Source organism: Cyrtonyx montezumae, unplaced genomic scaffold (assembly GCF_038088225.1).
Source record: "Cyrtonyx montezumae isolate F1298 unplaced genomic scaffold, pur_monq_1.0 scaffold_0, whole genome shotgun sequence".
Classification (NCBI taxonomy): Eukaryota; Metazoa; Chordata; class Aves; order Galliformes; family Odontophoridae; genus Cyrtonyx; species Cyrtonyx montezumae.
In genome coordinates, this window is record NW_027071824.1 from 2,702,513 (window position 1) to 2,716,336 (window position 13,824).

The 13,824-nt window shown below is 42.5% G+C and overlaps 1 protein-coding gene across 1 annotated transcript in view; it reads right to left on the reverse strand.

The window, feature by feature from the left end:
- ACSS1 (acyl-CoA synthetase short chain family member 1) overlaps positions 1–13,824 on the reverse strand; it is a 30,871-nt gene continuing 17,047 nt past the window's right edge. The window contains exons 5-14 of the mRNA XM_065731495.1: positions 12,480–12,632; positions 11,481–11,628; positions 11,031–11,168; positions 10,320–10,412; positions 6,300–6,412; positions 5,327–5,453; positions 3,720–3,847; positions 2,072–2,135; positions 1,386–1,504; positions 1–524 (exon numbers count right to left, since the gene is read on the reverse strand). Of these exons, the coding sequence (XP_065587567.1) occupies positions 348–524; positions 1,386–1,504; positions 2,072–2,135; positions 3,720–3,847; positions 5,327–5,453; positions 6,300–6,412; positions 10,320–10,412; positions 11,031–11,168; positions 11,481–11,628; positions 12,480–12,632 (1,260 nt within the window). The 3' untranslated portion in view covers positions 1–347. The remainder of the gene's footprint in view (positions 525–1,385; positions 1,505–2,071; positions 2,136–3,719; positions 3,848–5,326; positions 5,454–6,299; positions 6,413–10,319; positions 10,413–11,030; positions 11,169–11,480; positions 11,629–12,479; positions 12,633–13,824) is intronic.

Consider the following 13,824-nt stretch of genomic DNA (forward strand, 5'->3'; position numbering starts at 1 on the left):
CTTAAAAAAACAAAGTATTGTATAAAAACATTTCCTTGTATAATAAAATTAAAATGAGAAATATTAACTACTTCATCTTGTTTAACCTGGAATTATTTTCACCACAGCTAATGGAAACCACCAATGGCTGTTCTACAACAGCCCTAGAAGCAGTGAAAAGGAGCTCCCTGCACACAAGGCAGCAGGTTGCTCCTAGCTCTGAACTCAAAACACTTTGTGGAGAAGAAATCCTATTTCTTTAGAAGGGAAGGCAGTTTTGCAGAATAATTCAAGAGAAACCCATGTTGTTTGCCTGGTTATTCAAGACCCTCCACGTTTCCAGAGCTGAGACATTCCAAAGGCATTTGCTATGAGGAACTCTTCTCCTTTTTGTATTTTTGGTAAGCATCCAGTATCTCTGTGACAACGCTTGGATCGTCAAGTGTAGTGACATCTCCCATGTTACTTGATTGTTCAGTGACTACTTTCCTCAGCAGCCTCCTCATGATCTTCCCTGATCGGGTTTTAGGAAGGCGTTTCACCACCTGCAGAAAAGAGGACACATCTGTATCAGAACTTGAATCCTGCTTGAAACCATGTGGAAATCTGGCTGAACTATCCTAAACCTGTCACTATCTCATAGCTACAGCTCCTCCAAGGCTCCTAGGAACTGCTAAACAACTGAGCACAGTAGTTTATGACCAAGCAAAGGAATATTGCCAGTATCAATACCTTATGCTATAAAATATGTTCTTATCTAACAGGACTTTGTTCCTCATTTACTCATTGCTGTGTAACTCCAGGCTGGATGCTGCTGAATACAAAGCTTTTTGGAGACTCGGGTCCTGAATAAGCTGTTAACTTCTGAACTACAAACACTTGAAAACTTACAGGATAATAGAATGGTTTGGATTGGAATGGACCTTAAAACCCATCCAGTTCCAACCCCAGCCATGGGCAGGCCTGACCCCCACCAGCTCAGGCTGTGCACAGCCTCATCCAACCTGGTCTGGAGCAACACAGCTCTCTGGACAGCTGTGCTAGGGACTCACTATCCTTTGATTAAAAAAAAAAAATCATCCTAATATCTAATCTAAGTCTTCCCTTTTTAAGTTTAAAATAGTAATGCTGCTGCATGGCAAAAGAGGGATAACAAATGCTGCTTAAGGTATATGAAGCTCCGCTTTGCCAGAACTCTTGCCAGGAAGGAGTACTCTCTGTGCATGGAGAGTACATTCAGACTATCGCACCTGCCTCCTTCACCCACAGATCCCTCCAGTAAGTTCTGTTTTCCTGCTCCTTTGCCCTGCTAGAGAGAGAAACAACAGCAACTTTGCAGATAGGAAAGACACTGCTTATTAAATGTGGCTATTCCTGCTTCCAGTCACACTTAGTCTCCCACTTACCAGAATGTGGTCAGGCACAGCATACTTTGCTATTTTGGTAGCCACTATAGTTTTGAGCTCTTCTTTGACATGGTCTATATGAGCTGTCTGCTCCTTTAGCACTATGAAAGCAAAGGCACCTAGAAGAAAAGTGAGAAAAATGCAACGTGAGTACCTCTTAAATGGTCCTGGCTGTCTGAACTACTCAATTGAATGCTAAGGCAGGTTTCAAACCATTCCTAGGTACAATCTAGGGACTGACAAGAAAACCATCAATCCTGTTTATAAAAGCAGACAGATTCAAGCTCCCAAAAGGAAGGTCCAGTCTTGTTTTAGCATCCGTGGACCTGATTGGTCTCAGTGACAATGATAGCTCAACAATGCCCAGCAGAAAGAGTCGCTGGGATCAAAACCAACACAGACCAACTATTCTATTCTGTTCAAAGGATTTCTCTGAGCACAGTCCTGTTTCTGAAAGCTTTATCACATATGTAAACACTATGTATGAAGACAGTTAAGGGGGCAATACCTGTACCTAGCTCAGGGAATTATTTTCATGGCTACCTTTGCCCCTTAGGGCAGTATTGCCAGTCAACCCAGCAGTAACCAGCCTTCTTTCTGTTCCCTAAACACCACTCTTAGCACAAAGCCCAGGTTAGAAACTAAACGTATTTATGTGTCAAGTCAGGAAGCTGCTTTTCACATACCTTCTCCTTTGATTTCATGGGGATACCCAATCACAGCTGTCTCAGGGACATCAGGGTGATCAGCCTTCACAAAAAGTAAAACAAAAATAATCAGAGCATAAAGCCCTTCAGCATCTGTGCCAGCTACTTTTGCAGTATCTGCAATATCTTGATGTATCTCTGAGCTATTTCTCACTCTACCTTGGCAGATTTTGTATGCAAAACAGGAAAGCAGTTTTCCACCTTCCTACTGCACAGTCAGCTGGTGGCCACAGGCACCAGTTTCTGGGAGCAGCATTTACTCGCTGGATTAGTCCTGCTTTCAAACACATAAATAAGTATTCTTGCATGCACTGCTGAGCCCATAGCATGCCAAGCTGAATTTGCACCATCAAGAGGCAATGGGCACACAATAGGTTTTATTTAAAAATCAGGATGCAGTTCTGTGCTGCCCAGCTGCTGGGGCACTGGCACAGGCTTCCTAGAGAGGTTGTGGATTTTCTCTCCTTGGAGACCTAAAGAAGCCACCTGGTCAGGGCCTGAGCAAGCAGCTCTGTGCGCCCCTGCTGGAGCAGGGGCTGGAGTATGTAGACCCAGAGGTGCCTTCCTACCTCAACCAGTCTGTGATTTGGCTTGAAACCTGCATTCTTTGTGAGTGCAAGCCTACAGTCCCAAGTGGTATCTGGCCGTAGCCAGATCACACACAAAAGCAGACTTGCATTGCTCTGTGTCTCAGAGATCTGCCTCCAGCAGAACAAACGTGAAGCTGATAATATCATAGTCAACACTTGCCCAGTGTTTATCAGCATCCAAAGCACACCAGAAGGAAGAAAGAATCCAGCCTTCTTCCCAGAAGCATGAAAGGGTTGTTCTGCTGAACACACATTTTTATTACACAGTGATTTATTCTGCCGCATTTCTTGGTTGAATTTGATAATCTTTTGCAGTAAGGATGCATGTTGGGTGTACAGGCTGGGAGAAATCATCACATGCAGGAATCACACACTGAAAACTGGATTATGTCTTAAATTAGATTGAAAACATGAGGAAAACATCACAGAGCAATGTAAGCAGACAAATACATTTGCATATTCACACACACATGGGAGGTCCTATTATCCATGATCAGAAATTCACCCAGACAAAAAAAAACTTGCAGAGGAGACAACAGACTCTTGTGTGCCATATAAACTCAGATTTATCAAATGTTATATTTAAGTGCTGCTTGCAGGCAAGGCACATAATACAGAAATAAATATCCAGGTCAAGCTTTGAAGATAAGTGCTTTGAGGACTTTTTGTTTTCAGTCCTCTGAGCTCATACTGTTTTCACTCAGAATGACAGGCTATCTAACTTTGCAGCTAACGTGAATCAAGGTTGCTTCAGTGCTACTGAATTCTCAGCCAAATTCAGCTAGTTCAGATGAGCATGAACCACTGATTTGGGAAGTAAAGGCTACGTGTTAGCAGAGGGGAGGGAAGGAATGGGAGAGCCAATCCCTTACGAAGACTCTAGCAGCATCTAAAATTACAGTTGTATTTAAGCAGTGGCAGAGGTTCAAAGGTAATACTGCTACTACAAACAAATCAGACATAGTGCTTGTTTAAATTCCTGCAGCTTTTTTCAAGGGCTACCCTGCCCCACAGATGTGTGCTTGCTTGCAGCTTACCATTGCATCTTCTATCTCTGCTGTCCCGAGCCTGTGCCCGCTGATGTTAATGACATCATCCATGCGCCCTGTTATCTGGTAATAGCCTTCCTTGGTCCTGTAAGCACCATCCCCTGTGAAATAGTAACCTAATGGGAAAAGATGTGGGTGATTATCAGCAGGAAGCGTGACAGCCTATTGCTTGGGACTCTGGTTCAGAATAGATGATGCTTTAGGATGATAAGTAAGGCAGGGTGGATCAGACAGTTTGCAGAATAAGCTTACAAATGCATAACTGGCCACATCTCATTTTCCACTTCCCTCTGCTATCCTCAGCCTTTGGCTGCTATCATTCGGCTCAGTTCAGTGGTAGGCTATTATAGCCTACAGTCACTGTAGGCAATTGGCAGCAGTCAGTGGCTGATGTCCCTGCAATAAATCAGAGCCCACCAATACAACGTAGCAAGGCTGTGTTTGATTTACAAAACTGGAAAGAGTTCTCAGATCTCCCTGTACCTTACACTCCTACAGATGCACAGCAGCTCTTCACCCAGGCTAATGCATACAGCCCCAAAAGATTTCAAATGCCATCTGTCATCATGCCACAGGCTGTTGGTCAAACTCAGGTCTGCTGCTAGCTTCACCTCATTGCTCAAGGAAAATTGCAACTGCTCAGCTGAAAGTGAACAGTTTTATTACATTTTGTACAAGGAATACTGCCAATTTTTTTAATCACTTATATTGGGTCTGATAAAAAGTCACTTCTTTTGCTGGGTAATGAAGACTCAGGTCCCAGAAAATGATTCTTTTCCAGCATGGTAGAAACTCTGCTACCAGGTTAGCTGAAAAGCAAATAAGCAAAGCCATGTCTCTGAGAGAATTGTTCCTGTGGCACTTCTGCACAGCAGCTGGGAGCTAATGCTACAAGCTCTAAAGACAGCTTTTGGCAGGATCCACTACTGTCCAGTTCATGGATTTTCAGTCATGCTTCCTGCTGTTCCAGTCAATTACCTCTTGATAGGAGCTATCAACCTACGTTAAATATCCCTATGATTTCAGATGCAGATATGAAATGAATAATAAGGGAATAGGAGCTCATTCAACTTAATTTCCCATTCTTATTTTCTACACAACTTTGCACAACTTGCTAGACCACCCTTCCAATTCATCTCTACTTTGTTGCTTCCCTATCCCTTTATCTTGAGTGAAGTCAGTGGTGTTGTCCAATTTCCTATAAGATGTTTCCTCTGCCACTACCAGTTAGTTGCCAGATGCAGTGTGACCACGCTTAATAAGGTGCAGGTATAATACAGCATGTGACAAACCCAGGCAAGATTCAGTGATGCAGGAGGTGCTTTCTCATCCTACATGCTTACTTCAAAATGAGACAAAAATGAGGAAAGTACAAGGAAAGTGTACTTGGATTTTTACTCTAAGCACTACATTTCTATAAATAATGCATTCCCATGTGACAGCTAGAGCCATTAGTGCATGCTGGTAACATGCGACACACCAAATTCCAGCAACCCCCAAGACCTAGCTTGAATAGAAATATCACAAAGCACTGCTGAAAACATTTAGCATGCTTATAATGCAGTGCAAACCACACTCCCTTGGCATCTCCTTACCTGGATAGGCTTTGAAATATGTATCAACAAATCGCTGGTGATCTCTGTAGATTGTTCTTGCCAGGCCAGGCCACGGCTGTGTGATGCAGAGTGCACCAGACACATCATTGCCCTCTAAAACCTTCCCCTGCAGGTTCAAGCACAAAAAGAATGATCAGGAGAGCAAAATAGGAAAACAAGTGCTTCTGACTCATTGATATAGTAAAGATAACCCTGTTGCTGATTGCAGACTGCCAGTGGTTGGCCACATGGGGAGAAGATGAAATCCTCTAGTGAACACACCATCTGTGCCGTGTCTTCCTTACTCCTTGAGGCCTGCAGCACGGCAGATAGGACAATTTTAAGTCTCAAAGAAAAATGAGTCCTATGATTCTGCAGAGGGCTAGGCTGAAAAGATGACAATAAAGGCATGCTAAGCAGCCAGAGGACGCCTGCTGTGAGGCTAAGAGGGAAGTACCTGGACCTCTGCCTTTCCCTTTCACTTACATTAACCACCACATTATTCCCTTATTAAACTGTATATGAGAAGATTACGTGTTTTACTGGGCACTGGAGCACTGAAAGATTGCTCAGCAAAGCTTCAGAGATCAGCATCAGTTCTCACACAGACACACACTGCTGCAGGGCCTCATTCCTTGCATTTCCCTTGGAAAACTTCATCTTTGACAGTCTAAGTCACTGGATGTTGTCTGTACTGTTCCAGCTGTTCACCTCCCTGGTTTCCAGCAGATGTGTGAATTCTGACTGCTCTCAGGAATGGAGGCAGCAGCTTTTAATCTTCTAGAGATTTGCAGATAGCTTGCAATGCCTGGCTGGAAATCTGTTTGAATATCTGAGATATGCTCAGATACAGAAATTGCTTTTATTCTGGTGTTTTAATGGTCCTCCCAGATCCTGTTTCTCTCCCATTGCAAAGGTAGAAAGGCAGAAATTTGCCTTAGCTTCCCTTCTGGACACCACAGCCTTAACTCACATTTTCATCCATCAGAACAGGAAAAATCCCAAAAAAGGGTCTCATAGCCATAGCTGGAATGATATCAGCTTTCTCCTCCGAAGGCCGTGGGGCAATGCAAATGCCACCAGTTTCTGGAAAAAAAAGTGAAAAATAAAGTATTTGGGATCCATCAAATACTGGGTGAAAGTAAATGCTAGCTCCTTGTTGAAGAGAATACAGAAACCATCTTCAAATAAAAGCCACTGGGAAGAAACTATTCAACATCAAGTAGCACGGCCATCTGAAAGCTGCACAGAGTTGGGCCATGCAGACTCCTCAAGGAAGAGCAGTTCTCCATGGCACTGAGCATCAGGACCACTAACATCCCACTTAGCTCCTCTCAGGGAGTACTGAATGGGCTGCAATACTGGCATCGCACCAAAGGCCTGCAGACCCTGCAGCGTTAAGGCACAATGCATGCACTCAGCCCCCTTCCATGGTCTCATCCACAGCAAACCAGGCATGAGGAGGTGCCCTTCAATTCAGCCCATGTGCTCTCTGCCCAAAAACCTGGTACTAAGTCAGCTCAGAGATAAACCAGTTCCTCTAGCTACCAGCCAGCAATGAATACAAGGAGCTCTAATGCATACATACAACCTTCCAAGATTTTTTTTTTCACATTAATGGAGCTGCTTGGCAGCAGGGACAATACTTATCAGCTCCATTTCCTACCCCAGTAGTGATTTTAACAAAGAAAGGGGATTTATCTCCCCTGTGCTGTTTTTATAGCTGACTTAGGTTAGTGAAAAAGCACTTCAGGAGTCTGAATTACTGTTATTACAGAGAATGAGAATAGCCCACCCCTTACAAGCAATCTGAGAGCATCTTCTATTCAAAACTGAACTTCTTAATCATTCTTTTTTCATGCCTGCTGAGATGAACATTAAATCAGATTCCAACCTTAAGATCTTAAAGTAATTCAAAAACACAAATGTGAGACAAAACATTGGAACATTAAGCTTTAATAAATATAGCTGTAGAAACAAAGCTATGTTCTGCCACTTGGAGAGTGCTGAGCTCTGCCAACTTTGCTGAAGTTGTGGAAACTGAAATCAGAGTTTGGAAAAGCTGAATCTGACACTGAGTTTGCATCCAGTTACCTTGATGGCTACAGGAAGGGTCTTTGAGGAAAAGCATGCTTCAGAAAATACATTCAGATGTGGCTTGGATATAAAATTATTTAACAGGTCATTGATGGACCTGCATCCACATCCTATGTTTTTTTCACTGTGAAAGGATCATCTTTCATTTTTCAAATTTGGAAAAAGAAAATGAATCCCAGATAGCTGTTTCTCTTTTTGCACAGGTAAAAATCTATGTCAGAGCAGGAAATCAATTAAATTGACAGCTGATTTTCATAAGCCAGTGTTCTAGCACTGCAAGCTACGTTTTAGCTTGGGTTCTGCCACACCTTGTATAACCTGAAACCAGCTACATGTAAAGCAGTAAAATCACCCTTCAGAGGCAGCTGAATGGTGACAGGAGCGCTTCAAAAACTATTTGTATGGGAAAGACTTGTCTTAAACTGGTTTAAAAGTACTTATTTTAGCCATTGACAATGACAGCTAGCAAGGAGTCTAGGCTCTGTCCTGCTCTTTCCCTACCTTTTCCTTTGTGACAAACTGTCTGACAGCTTCAGGAAGGAATCCAGCCCAGAAACATCAGCCGAGATGAAATCACCGTATGACAATGGCAATGTAAGAAACCAACAACAAAAAACTTCCAGAAGCTACTTAGAGACATCACTCAAATGCTTTTGTTCACAGCTGCATACAACAGCTGTACTTTTGTGGGGGCTTTTTTAACAAAAAAACAGAAATGGAACTACCAAGTGTTTCTTCTGCACTGTGAATAACTAGGCCTGGAACTCAAGCACAGATTTGATTCTACTACTGCCAGTCACAGCTCAGCAATTCCTAATATTTTAACACTAAAAGCCACAGAAACGTTCTGTCTCTCTGCTCATCTCTGTATAACACTGCTAAAACTGCTTCTCGTAATTGCTATGTCACTCATTTGCTCATCCAAAGACTTTCAAGTGGATTCTTAAATCATCATTTGCTGATCTTTATGCCCACCAGGCTTTACTAGCAAGCAACATGTTGCTGTTTTGGAAAGCAATGTACCATAGAGGACACTTTGCACAGCAGTGCAATTACCAAGCTATAATGAAATCATTTGTGAGAGGTGACACTGCAGGATCACAAGCAGCATAAGTCAAACTGTTTCTGTGATCTCTTTCCATATTTTCTTGGCATTTAAAATTGTATATATAGTGCTTCCATGAATAATTTGGCTTCCTCATTATTGAAAGCATCAGTTGCGGAGAAAGATTGATTCTACTTTCTAACAAAATCAATTTAATGAATATTTATCATTGTATTATGCTTCCAGGAGCTGGTAACTGCATGCAAAACTATGCTTGTTTCAAGTAAAGAATCAAGAACTCTGCACTTACAGATTGTCCAGCAAATGTTCTGTTCTCTCACCTCCGAGCTATTGCTCCAAAAACCCACAAAAATACAGCTTCTTACAAGACCTAACCCTGTATAATGGAAAACAGACCTACCATACTGCACGCATCAGTAACTGAAGACAAGTTACAACCAAAAGTATTGGGTCCAAAAAAAAGACTCTTCTAATCTCCATCGCTGTATACCCATCAACAATTATCCCCCAGCGTTTTATCTCAGAGCAGTGAGGAAGAAAGCGTGTAGCACTTAGTTCACCAGACCTTCTCCTGCTAAGAAGGTGAGAACCCAAATGATTTAAGGTATTAGGAAAGTACAGAGTAGATAATATTGCTGCTGTTCTATTTCAAATCCGAAAATAAAAGGAGTCTGCAAGACTGATCCAGATTAAGAGGAACTTGGTCGTGTGCCAAAAGCTAACTCTCCACATTGAGATGGGTGATAGTTATCCTGAATAGAGTGGTTAGTAGCAGGAATAAGAGTGAAATCATGAGCAGTTTGACTAGAAAGGAAAAGGATATTCTGATCAACAGCAAATAGAAATTTAAGAGTAGGGAAGGCTTTTATTCAGCAGAAGGATACCTGCAGCTGTGCTGTGTCCTTTAAGTGCATGGCTCCACAGCAAACTGTGTGGCTTGCAACTTGAGAACATATTTTTGTCAATGTTCAGGGAAAGAGCATTCAAAACACTTTCAACAACACTTGAATGTTGGTGACACCAAAGCAAGCAAAGAGCTGGGGTCTGGAACTGTGCTGTCCTACACACCACTCAACAGGAAATGCAGGAAGCAGGAAACAGATGGACAGCTGGGAGCAATTTTCCTGCTCCAATTTGGCAATCCCTCTGTTCATCAGACTAGAGATGTAGAATGGCCTATAACTGACAGCTACTTCACTGATGCAAACAACTGGGCCAAGCAAGTTACCAAAACTGAAGTATGCTTGTTTTTCAGGTATCAGAAGGCTGAAGTACAGCACGCTACTTCCCTCCTTGGAGGCACTGATCCAAGTCAGGCAACAGTTGCTGACCCCATGCCAAGCACAGCCAGAAAGTCTCCATCCCCAATTCCTTTTCAATCAGCCAAAGCAATACGTACCTCTGACTACACAGCTTAGTTTTCCATCCTCTTCTATCCTTCCTGAGGCAAGGATATAGAACACACCTGAGTACAGTTTGTGGCTACATGCTGCTATAAATGTCCTTTCAAGATATCCTTTCGTGATAAGACCATGTCAAGGTTAGTACGGTTTGATAAATAACTGGAAATCAGGTTTCAAATTCAAGCTACCTACTGCAAGCGTTGCACTGAAATTCAATCTCAGCTTTCTGTTTCTAGAACAAATTGAAATTTTGCAGCTTTCAAAATATCAATGAACGTTTAGAGAGGAAAAAGTCCAATGTGTTGCTATTGCTATTTTGTGCTGAAACTTCCCAGTGACTTTAAAATCCAGTCAAAACATCAGGAGGTATATATATCTATATAGATATATATAAAAGCAGTGCATACCCCCTGAGGATCCCTTTTACCTGTTTGCCACCAAGTGTCCACAAGGGTGCAGCGCCCTTCTCCCACCACATGGTAGAACCACTGCCAAGCCTCGTTGTTAATGGGCTCTCCGACTGGATCAAAAATAAGAAAGGAAGTAGTCAGACTCGAGGAGTTGCAGCCAGTTCATTCTGCCTTTTGGTGCACAATATGGTCAAAACTTATTTGCTGAAATGTGCAAAGGACTGCAATGCACTTGTGTGACAAAGGAATTTTTCCAGAAAGACCAAAAGGCAGGCAATAAATATCACAGAAAGTAATTAATCAAAGCAAGTCATGTATAAGAACCCCTAAAATCCTAAATACAGTAAAATATAATCTAAGCCAGTAAAGTTAATTTACCATCGGATAAACCTTTTCTGCAAATAATAAAATTCTGCAATATAAGCTAGGAAATGGACAATCACATGTAGGCTCAGTGTCTCCAACTTGAGTTTGTTTCCCCTTCTGCTGAGGCAATGACTGAAAAACCAGATGGAGAATCCACTTTATCAACTGTACTTAACCATATTCCTCTGGTATAAGTTCATAAGTTCATAAGGTTGGAAAGGACCTATAAGATCATCTAGTCCAACCATCCTCCTATCACTATCTCTACCCAACTACTAAATTAAGTCCTTTAGCACCTGTATCTTCAGTCTTATCAACTAGAACCCTGTATCTTTATCAGAGGAAGGTTTGATACCCCCTACCTGATCCCAGGGTCTTCAAAGATGATCTGTCATATTTCTTCACCCACTTGTCTCCATAGTTCAACAGCAAGCGTATAGCTGTAGGTGCTCCATAAAACTGATTTATTTTCAACCTTTGAACCATTTCCCAGTAACGGCCTGCAAGACCACAAACATACTGACACAGACATTTCACCACAAAAGCTCAACGTGAAGCTTAGCAGTCAAAGCTGAGGATAAGGTTACTGTGAGCACAGAGTAAAAATAATGGCAAGATTTCATGTTTGTTGTTGTTTATTTTTAAACATTGGATGCACAGATTTTCCCGAATGTTATACATGTGTTTCAATTCAAAAGAAATTGAGCTTTTACCTCTTCTGAGCAGAGGGATCACGCTTGACAGGCTTCTAACCTCCTTTTGTCTTGTCACACTGCCACATCTAACCAACCCTTTGCCCACCACTTCCTTACCTGGGTCAGGGTACACTGGAGTGCTTTCAAACAGCACAGTGGTGCCTCCATTGCAAAGTGGTCCATACACAACATAGCTGTGTCCTGTGATCCAGCCAATGTCAGCCACACAGCCGAAGACGTCGCCTTCCTGGTAGTCAAACACATACTGCAAAGATAAACGTAAGGACAACTGATTTCCTGTTGACAGATGCAAAGAGCTGAAGAGTAAGGTGTTGGATAGGATACACCCAAGTGAAGCAAGAGAGCTCACAGGGTGAGTGGAGCCATTCAGACCAGATACAGCAGCGCAAGGCCAGTTCAAGGTGAGGAAACAAGCCAGAGGGACCAGAGCTTCCTGTCTCCTGAGGGTTTCTGCCAGCATACAGGGGGCAAGGAACATCACTCTTCCAAGAGCTGCTCAGACTGAAACCTACAACTGAAGTCCAGAGCTCTGGATACCTGCAGTTGCTTACCCCAGACAGTCGACACGGGAAAGCTGATCCTTAACTGCTGGGAGACCACAGGTCTCAGAGGCTTAACCCCTCATGAACATGAACATGTTTCCATAAGAGAGCTGGAGAAACTGACACATGTACATGAAACATTTTCTGAGAAATTCTTAGCTGCTCAGCACCTCCATCACGTTACCAGTGCCAACGAAGTATCTACCTGAATCTCCTCAGCTGAATCACTTTAATGTCTCTAAATCTGGGCCTATACCATTAATACTGTTTAAATGCAAGCGTAACAGCACTGCAGAGTTTCTATTCTTCCACAGCAATAGGTGCCAGTTCTCACAGTATTATATTCCCCAGCAACAAACCCTAAATGTTACTTACACATTCTCAGAATTTTTCAGTTTGGTTACACCCAATAAGCCAATTAGGCAGCTCACTCACCCTATTGACACAAACCATCTGCCATATTTCACAACAGTAACCCCACCAGTCAAAGTTCTTATCATTATAATATCATCAGAGGTAAATGAACCTCCTTTAGAGGATTCCTGTGAGTTACCTTGTGTGTGAGAGCAGCATAGAGCAGATATCCAGCCTGGGTGTGAACAATTCCTTTGGGTTTCCCTGTGCTGCCTGAGGTATACAGCATGAAAAGCATGTCTTCACTGTCCATGCTCTCTGGAATGCATACAGAAGCTGCCTTGGCCATCTCCTAAGGAAAAAAAGGCGGTGATGACAGAAAAACTTTGGTTATATGAAGCCAATTCATACTCCATCGGTGAGCGTGTCCAGAAATAAGAACCACCTTTGCTGCTTTCCCTCAAAAATACGTGTGGATGTATCACAGGTTATAGATGCTCACCTTGTGGAAAGGTTCCTGTGGACATATAGCAGCCAGCCTCTCCAGCAATACTTCTGCCAGGCTCAGAAGTCATGAGGAACTGGCCAGATAACACAACATTGCAGAAAAGAAAAAAAAAAAAAGGTACGTAATAGCTTGCATTTCAAGCCTTTGTAAGCTGCTGGTAGAAAACCTAAGCTTGCCTGTAAATATGAGCCACACTTAGCAGCAGGGCTGGATACTGTTGAGGATCTTTTGCTTTTAAAACAGCAGTGGTATAGTTAAAACGTATATTCACCTCTCTTCCTCAGCCACAGGCAAGGTTGAGTGTCCTGTTATTTTGATCCTGAAGTTAAAATTGCTTCTACTCATGAGAAGCCCAGTGCTGTACCTTCCTGCCTCTGTTGTTCTCCTTATAAACCTTTGTCTGGTCAGGTGGCTAAGAATCTAGATCCTCTCCTCACCCCTAGAGTCAGAATCACTAGAGGGAAGGACACAATGTCCTACTAGTTCAGAGCAAATTTTTGGGCATGCTTGTGTGCTCAGTCCATCAGAAGAAGGGGAAGGAGAAATATTGTGCTTTGAAAGAGAGGTTTGTGATAAATGCAGCTTGAGGATGGCCAACATCCAAAACACAGCTCAACAGTAAGCAGCCAGAATGCTCAAGGCCCATACAAAGAACTTACAAAGGATGTTGTTTCTCATCAGCATTTAGACACTGCACAAAAGCATATTGGGACCACCTCCTGGTCCTGACTCATGGGCTTGATCCAAATAGAACATAAGTTGCAAGCTAAGGCCTGGCACAGAACAGTTTGTGAAAAAAACAAAGCAGAATTCTGGAGAAATATCTTCAGACCAAAGCAGACAGTGAAAACTTTAGACAGAATACCTAAGTGCCTTCTATGTTTGCTCAGTGCTACTTCTGAGCTTTCTATTCACTCTTTCCATCTGAAGAGACAAGGAGTCCTTAACTAACAATAGTACTCATGCATTTCATCAGTAATGCCAGAATTTAGATAAGCTGTGAATTGAAAGTATAATTCCATCACGAGAAAGCTTT